The following is a 7,734-nucleotide window of genomic DNA, read 5'->3' as shown; positions in this document are numbered from 1 at the left end:
CAGGAGCTGGTGTCCCGCTGGATGGCTGAGAAGGCTCAGGAGGCCAACCGACTAAACGCAGAGAACGAGAAGGACAGCAGGTGGGCGGAGCCTCTGTGGGAGCAGGCGGCAGGGCCCCTGCAGCGTGGGGCTCTGAAGTGACGGCTGCTGTCTGTGTTTCAGGCGCCGACAGGCCAAACTGCAGAAGGACCTGGCTGACGCCGCCAAAGAACCGCTGCCCATCGAGCCGTCAGTGACTTTACCTCTGGGTTCTGTTTAATCTGAAACCGAATCTGCTTCTGAGTCTGACTGTGTCCTCCTCAGGGACGACGACATTGAGGTGCTGGCTGAGGACGGAGTGAAGGGAGCAGGAGAGACGTCCCCCAACCGACCCATGAGCAAGACTCTCAGGTGAGTCTGCAGGTGACTTATGCTACTGAGTTCAGTTCTGGAAGTTCCTGAAACCAGTGTGAGGTGATCCTAAATCAGGCTGTGAACCTCCTGAGATCAGTCTGAGGGGAAAGCCACAGGAAGAGGTTCTGCAGGTCGACTCAGGGACGTCCTGGTGGTTTTGTTCTGTGGATTTTTAAAATTTGTCTTTGTGTCTCACAGCAGGAAACCGTCCCAGCCGCCTCCTGGTGGTCTGCTGGACTCCATCTCCAACATCTTTGGGTATGTGTCTGACCGGATAACAGCAATAAACTACCTGCTCTGATGATGAAGAAATAGTTTGTCTGATTCATGAAAAACGTTTTGTTGATTTTTTAGAACATCTGGGGTTTCTTAGCAGATAACCTGCTTCTGAACACTTCCTCTTCCTCTTCTTCAGCAGGCGTCGATCTGCCAACTCCTTCAGCACGTCGCCAGAACCCACCGAGTCGCCTTCAGGACTGTGTGCAGAGGTCCGAGTGCCGTCCACGGCGCTGCACGTCTTTGTGAGTATCAGGTTCTTCACAGGTTCCTGATGAGCATCAGCGAGAACGTCAGCTGCTCTGAACGCGGTCTGTGTTTCTGTGGTCAGGAAGCCCATGACGGAGAGGTGAACGCTGTGAGGTTCAGCCCCGGATCCCGTCTCCTAGCAACAGGAGGGATGGACCGCAGGGTGAAGCTGTGGGAGGTGGTCGCAGGTGAGTCACTCCCACTCACACCTGTCAGTACTGCCGCTCTCACCTGATGAAGGTCAGTGATGAGGAGTAAAAGGTCTGATTGCCCACAATCCTCTGCTGCCTCCGGCTCCCAGCAGCTCGCTCTCTGCTCCCATCACGCTCCAGTGATGCAGCGATGGGCCCAGCAGCTGCTGACACACAGGATGTGACATCACTGAGAAGCTGCTCGGAGAATGGACAGTGTCTCAGTGATGGTGATTGACATCCAACATAACCAATCAGCACGGAGCGTCAGGCAGCGGAGGACGAGAAGGGAGCTGATCTCAAGTTTTCAACCTGAGGCCTTCATCAGTTTTAGAGCCGTCAGCTGACCTGATCATGTGATCACAGGAACTTCCTGTGTCTCTAGACATGTGATCACAGGAAGGCACTAACTTCCTTTTCCCTGCAGGAGCTGGAACAAGCCAATCAGACGCTGAAGGACGAGTATGACGCCTTGCAGATCACCTTCTCAGCTCTGGAGGAGAAACTGAGGAAGACCACGGAGGACAACCAGGAGCTGGTGTCCCGCTGGATGGCTGAGAAGGCTCAGGAGGCCAACCGACTAAACGCAGAGAACGAGAAGGACAGCAGGTGGGCGGAGCCTCTGTGGGAGCAGGCGGCAGGGCCCCTGCAGCGTGGGGCTCTGAAGTGACGGCTGCTGTCTGTGTTTCAGGCGCCGACAGGCCAAACTGCAGAAGGACCTGGCTGACGCCGCCAAAGAACCGCTGCCCATCGAGCCGTCAGTGACTTTACCTCTGGGTTCTGTTTAATCTGAAACCGAATCTGCTTCTGAGTCTGACTGTGTCCTCCTCAGGGACGACGACATTGAGGTGCTGGCTGAGGACGGAGTGAAGGGAGCAGGAGAGACGTCCCCCAACCGACCCATGAGCAAGACTCTCAGGTGAGTCTGCAGGTGACTTATGCTACTGAGTTCAGTTCTGGAAGTTCCTGAAACCAGTGTGAGGTGATCCTAAATCAGGCTGTGAACCTCCTGAGATCAGTCTGAGGGGAAAGCCACAGGAAGAGGTTCTGCAGGTCGACTCAGGGACGTCCTGGTGGTTTTGTTCTGTGGATTTTTAAAATTTGTCTTTGTGTCTCACAGCAGGAAACCGTCCCAGCCGCCTCCTGGTGGTCTGCTGGACTCCATCTCCAACATCTTTGGGTATGTGTCTGACCGGATAACAGCAATAAACTACCTGCTCTGATGATGAAGAAATAGTTTGTCTGATTCATGAAAAACGTTTTGTTGATTTTTTAGAACATCTGGGGTTTCTTAGCAGATAACCTGCTTCTGAACACTTCCTCTTCCTCTTCTTCAGCAGGCGTCGATCTGCCAACTCCTTCAGCACGTCGCCAGAACCCACCGAGTCGCCTTCAGGACTGTGTGCAGAGGTCCGAGTGCCGTCCACGGCGCTGCACGTCTTTGTGAGTATCAGGTTCTTCACAGGTTCCTGATGAGCATCAGCGAGAACGTCAGCTGCTCTGAACGCGGTCTGTGTTTCTGTGGTCAGGAAGCCCATGACGGAGAGGTGAACGCTGTGAGGTTCAGCCCCGGATCCCGTCTCCTAGCAACAGGAGGGATGGACCGCAGGGTGAAGCTGTGGGAGGTGGTCGCAGGTGAGTCACTCCCACTCACACCTGTCAGTACTGCCGCTCTCACCTGATGAAGGTCAGTGATGAGGAGTAAAAGGTCTGATTGCCCACAATCCTCTGCTGCCTCCGGCTCCCAGCAGCTCGCTCTCTGCTCCCATCACGCTCCAGTGATGCAGCGATGGGCCCAGCAGCTGCTGACACACAGGATGTGACATCACTGAGAAGCTGCTCGGAGAATGGACAGTGTCTCAGTGATGGTGATTGACATCCAACATAACCAATCAGCACGGAGCGTCAGGCAGCGGAGGACGAGAAGGGAGCTGATCTCAAGTTTTCAACCTGAGGCCTTCATCAGAAGAATAATCAGAGTACAGGCTCGGAGTAATCAGAGTACAGGCTCGGAGTAATCAGAGTACAGGAATGTTTATTAATCGCAGCACCAGTTTGATGTTTTGATGTCGCTGGTCTTTCTACCAATCAGATGGTAACAAAATTTAACTGACCAATGAAGAAGCTGATGCTGATTCGCTCGTCCAATCAGGATTCAGGACTGTCTCATTGAAACATGAGTCAGCAGAGCTGTGACTGTTATACGACAGAACAGACTCACAGCAAACCTGTGTGTGTGTGCGTGTGCGTGTGTGTGTGTGTGTGTGTTCAGGTCGCTGTGAGGCTAAAGGAGCTCTGACCGGCAGCAACGCAGGAATCACCAGCATCGAGTTCGACAGCGCGGTAAGTCCTGTTGTTGTTTACCTGTTTGTGTCTCAGGGATCCTACCTGCTGTTTAACCTTGTTGTTGTTTACCTGTTGTTGTTTACCTGTTTGTGTCTCAGGGATCCTACCTGCTGTTTAACCTTGTTGTTGTTTACTTGTTGTTGTTTACCTGTTTGTGTTTCAGGGATCCTACCTGCTGTTTAACCTTGTTGTTGTTGTTGTTTACTTGTTGTTGTTTACCTGTTTGTGTCTCAGGGATCCTACCTGCTGGCTGCTTCCAATGACTTTGCCAGTCGGATCTGGACTGTGGAGGACTACAGACTGAGGGTGGGTCCTGTCATCAGTTCTCTGGGCTGTTGTTTCTCAGGTCAGGTGACCTCTGACCTCACCTGTCTTGTGTTTGTGCCTCCAGCACACCTTGACGGGTCACAGCGGGAAGGTGCTGTCAGCACGCTTCCTGCTGGACAACGCTCGCATCGTGTCGGGGAGCTACGACCGCACGCTCAAACTGTGGGACCTGCGCAGCAAAGTCTGTACGTGATTGGTCGGCGGCTGCAGGTGTGACGGGTGTCGCTGACCTCTGACCTCTGACCTTTGACCTTACCTGTGCAGGTATGAAGACGGTGTTCGCCGGCTCCAGCTGTAACGACATCGTGTGCACGGAGCAGTGTGTCATGAGTGGACACTTTGATAAGAAGGTCCGGTTCTGGGACATCCGGTGGGTTCTGATTCAGGATCAGCTGCTGATTATTGATTATTGATCTGTGTGCAGACAGGAAGTCCGTTTTAAACTGATTATTGGATTGTTACAGAGAAGGAACTCACCTGGATACGGTCTGTGTGTGTGTGTGTGTGTGTCCGGCAGGGCGGAGAGCATCGTGCGGGAGATCGAACTGATGGGTAGGGTGACGTCTCTGGACCTGAACCACGACCGCAGCGAGCTGCTCACCTGTTCCAGAGACGACCTGCTGAAGATCATTGACCTGCGCACCAACGCCATCCGACAGACCTTCAGGTGAGTTCACCTGGCTGTGACAGGCAGCTCTGAAACAGGAAGTGACACAAGCCTCACTACCTGCTGAACAACCATAAAAACATTTCACCCTGTGCAGACAGGATCAGGTTGTGCACAAACCAGCTTGTGTGTGCACGTGAATTTAGGATTTGTTTTATTTACCCTGAGCTCTTCACGTGCTGCGTTCAGGGTCCGCAGGAAAGCTTGTTCACTCCAGTTCCCGTCAGACTGAGGCTGTTTTCTCTCTGTTTAATAATTCATCGCCTCTTAGTCCAGTTTTATCATTTTATCAAGATATAAATGGGTTCTTTTAAACTGTAACAATGTAAATAAATGAACTACCACTGGATGGCGGCCATGTTTTTTCATGCTGAGTGAACATTCAGTCCATCTCAGAGACTGAGAGGAGACGGGGACGAGTGAAGAGCACCAGCAGCTCACAGGAACTTTTTCAGTTGTTGGTGAAATATCTGTGTGTGTGTGTGTGTGTGTGTGTGTGTGCGCAGCGCTCAAGGCTTCAAGTGTGGAGCTGATTGGACCAGAGTCACTTTCAGGTGAGTTTTTGCTTCTCTGAGTCAAAGATCCAGATGTGGTTCTGGTTCTGTCAGAAACCAAACCAGCTGTTTGTTTGTTGTCAGTCCCGACGGCAGCTACGTTGCTGGAGGATCAGCCGAGGGAGCGCTGTACGTCTGGAACGTCCTGACGGGGAAAGTGGACCGAACTCTGGACCGAAACCACAAGTAGGTCTGACCCAGTAGGTCTGACCCTGTAGGTCTGGCCCAGTAGGTCTGGCCCAGTAGGTCTGGCCCAGTAGGTCTGGTTCTGGTTGTTGAAGATGATGCCTGACCTTTTGACCTCTTGTTGTTGTCGTGTGCAGCTCTGCCATCAACTCGGTGTCGTGGTCGCCGTCAGGAGCGTACGTCGCCAGCGTGGAGAAGGGCAGCAAGGCCATCCTGTGGTCCGACATGTGATTGGCCGGAGACGAGTGGGCGGAGCCATCGTCTTTGTTACGCAGTGCACTGAAGATGCTGAGGAGTCGGGTGGAGCTTTTAATGTTGTTCAGTGTCGTTTTAACTGTGACAGTAGAAGGAGCTCGCTCTGTGCGCCGCCTGATTGTTAATAAAGTTTTATTGACAGCTGATGCCGAGGCGAACACTGAAGAGTGATGAAGAGGAAGATACTGGACCTGAAACAGGAAGTACTTCACATAAAGATTTCTGAGCCTCATCTGTCTGTTGGACCTGAAACAGGAAGTACTTCACAAAATGGTTCCGGATGTTTAGGATTAAAGACTAAAAGTTTGTGTGAAGTTTTTATCTGAAAGTGTGTAACAGACACACAACACAACACTAATGTGTGTCTGTAACCTGATGTGCCTCTGAGCCAGCCAACCAATCAGAGCGAAGCTTCATTCCTGACCAATCAGAGGCCAGGAAAGACATAATCTGTTTAAAGGCTGAAGGCTGTTTGGGTCGAACCTTGAACCGACCTGAGATCGGGATGACTCTCAGCTACTACCACACCAGATTTGAGTTGTTGGTGGGGCGGCCATCTTGAATCCGATAAGAAACAGCAAATTTCTGTTTTGGACAACTGTCAGTAATCAGGAACTGATCGATCAGCTGATGGCTGTGATGTCACACTGAGTGGGCGTGGCCACAGTGGTTCTTATTCTTCATCAGATGCTTTGATGATGTTAAATTTAGAGTCTGAGCTCCGCCTGGTGGTCTTCAGTGGAACTGCACATCAATATTTTATTTGACTCCATTTTTGGGTGATGGCGGCCATGTTGTCCTGTCTTTGCTGCGGATGTGTACTTTTATTTAATGCCTGCTGCAAGGCATTGTGGGACTGTGGGACCTTGTGTCTAAAGGAGAGAAGATGGGGAGCACTAAGACAGGAAGGGGCGGGGCTTGTGATTATCCTGGACAGGTCATTAATGAAGCTGTGCTCTGATTGGCTGTCAGTTCTGTCACTCATGAACCCACAGAGAGTGACAGGAAGTCCTGATGGATCCTGCAGGTGAGTTTGTTCTGATCCAGAAGCAGCAGAGATGAGTCTGATGGACCCTGATCAGCTGATTGATCAGTTATTGATCCAAATAAAACTGGTTTACCCTCAGAGTGCGTGTGTGTTTATTCCTTCAGGTTCTGGGGTCAGTTCTGAGGAGGAGAAGGTGGTTCTGCTGGGATTAGGAGGGCTCCTGATAAGGATCGCTGTGTTTAGCTGCTGTCAGCACTCAGACTGCTGAGTCTGTCAGAGCTGATCGGCTCAGAGCCTCCATCTGATCATGTGACCACACCAACATGCATGGAGACAAAAAGCCTGTGGTCCAGGGACGCCTGCTGAGGGACATTTACCCAGATGTTGAAGAAACTGTGTTTTCTGTCAAAGCTGTCTCCTCACTTAGTGAAGGTGTAAACAAATCCTTCAAAAGGCTGATATTCCTGCGTGGAAACGTCAGACTAGCTGTACGGTGCAGGAAGGCAGATCTGCAGGATTAGAGTGTAATGATCAGCCTGCTGCGTGTGCACAGATTATAAATACATCTGATCGGTGCTCAGCCGCGTCTTCATCATCCTCATCGCTGCTGCCTCAGGTCAGTCCGTTTCCTGTTTCTGATTTTTCCTGGAAACTCACCTGCAGCTGTCTCTGGTTCTGGGAGCAGATGTCCGTTTCCACCGAGTCGTTATTTATGAAACAGATTAAAAGTTAAAGCTGTGAAACTGGTTCCAGCCTCGCTGCTCCCTCAGGATCTCAGAGGTTCTGCTGCTCCGGAGCTACAGGTGTGTGGTAACGTCATCAGCAGTGACCTCAAAGAAGCAACTGTTGCTGCTCATTAATCTGAGAAGGGTCAAAGGTCATCTGGAGTCCGTCAGTCTACAGACAGAAAGAGGAAACATTCAGACAGGTGCCAATCTTCTCAGCGGATTCACCCTGAAGGTCAGACTGTGCAGTGCTCAGAGAAATGAGCTCTATCTCAGACTCTACAGGTCTCAGCTAGCAGGTCAAAGGTCAAAGGTCATGGCTTGTTTGAAAGCCTCTTCTCTCTAAAAACAACATGGCAGCTCGACTTAGGTTCATCTGAAGGAACCAGAAGACCTCTGGACCAGAACCAGACCAGAGGACAGATGTTTACCCAGAATGCACTGCAGCTGTCAGCACGGTGGTGGAGGGCTGATGGTTTGGGCTGATTCTGGAGTCAGATGTGAGGCCATCTGTCCAGAACCAGAACCAGAACCTCAGAGAGCTGAGCAGAAACCAATGAGCTGAGAGTGGGCCACA

The 7,734-nt window shown here is 51.4% G+C and overlaps 3 protein-coding genes and 2 non-coding genes across 11 annotated transcripts in view; all 5 read left to right on the top strand.

Moving 5' to 3' along the window:
- Positions 1–6,326, top strand: part of atg16l1 (ATG16 autophagy related 16-like 1 (S. cerevisiae)) — a 48,914-nt gene extending 42,588 nt beyond the window's left edge. The window contains exons 7-20 of one of the 4 annotated variants that reach the window (XM_037979864.1): positions 1,537–1,718; positions 1,801–1,866; positions 1,942–2,028; positions 2,233–2,289; positions 2,450–2,552; positions 2,639–2,744; positions 3,382–3,452; positions 3,690–3,761; positions 3,847–3,967; positions 4,047–4,152; positions 4,300–4,449; positions 4,956–5,003; positions 5,088–5,189; positions 5,327–6,326. In XM_037979864.1, coding sequence (XP_037835792.1) covers positions 1,537–1,718; positions 1,801–1,866; positions 1,942–2,028; positions 2,233–2,289; positions 2,450–2,552; positions 2,639–2,744; positions 3,382–3,452; positions 3,690–3,761; positions 3,847–3,967; positions 4,047–4,152; positions 4,300–4,449; positions 4,956–5,003; positions 5,088–5,189; positions 5,327–5,420 — 1,365 coding nt within the window. In that variant the 3' untranslated portion in view covers positions 5,421–6,326. Of the gene's footprint in view, positions 1–1,536; positions 1,719–1,800; positions 1,867–1,941; positions 2,029–2,229; positions 2,290–2,446; positions 2,553–2,638; positions 2,745–3,381; positions 3,453–3,689; positions 3,762–3,846; positions 3,968–4,046; positions 4,153–4,299; positions 4,450–4,955; positions 5,004–5,087; positions 5,190–5,326 lie in introns of all 4 variants that reach the window. The other 3 variants (XM_037979861.1, XM_037979860.1, XM_037979857.1) reach the window with 3 other exon arrangements.
- LOC112449937 (autophagy-related protein 16-1-like) lies at positions 7–1,468 on the top strand. Its single transcript, XM_025002808.2, has 7 exons — positions 7–80; positions 163–228; positions 304–390; positions 592–651; positions 809–914; positions 1,001–1,106; positions 1,223–1,468. The coding sequence occupies exons 1-7, from the start codon at positions 22–24 to the stop codon at positions 1,345–1,347; spliced, it is 609 nt and encodes a 202-aa protein (XP_024858576.2). The 5' UTR covers positions 7–21; the 3' UTR covers positions 1,348–1,468.
- On the top strand, positions 1,158–1,429 carry LOC112449939. Its single transcript, XR_003038491.1, has one exon.
- LOC112449938 lies at positions 2,796–3,067 on the top strand. The gene has a single exon (XR_003038490.1).
- Positions 6,327–6,682: 356 nt separating the features above from the next.
- LOC108250982 (S-arrestin-like) overlaps positions 6,683–7,734 on the top strand; it is a 12,051-nt gene continuing 10,999 nt past the window's right edge. For 3 of the 4 annotated variants that reach the window (XM_017441109.3, XM_025002807.2, XM_017441107.3), the window contains exon 1: positions 6,683–7,048. The gene's annotated coding sequence lies outside the window, so the exon portion shown is untranslated. Of the gene's footprint in view, positions 7,049–7,081; positions 7,236–7,734 lie in introns of those variants that run through there. The other variant, XM_017441108.3, reaches the window with a different exon arrangement.

This window comes from Kryptolebias marmoratus, linkage group LG2 (assembly GCF_001649575.2).
Source record: "Kryptolebias marmoratus isolate JLee-2015 linkage group LG2, ASM164957v2, whole genome shotgun sequence".
Taxonomy (NCBI): domain Eukaryota; kingdom Metazoa; phylum Chordata; class Actinopteri; order Cyprinodontiformes; family Rivulidae; genus Kryptolebias; species Kryptolebias marmoratus.
This window is presented reverse-complemented; position numbering and strand designations above follow the sequence as displayed.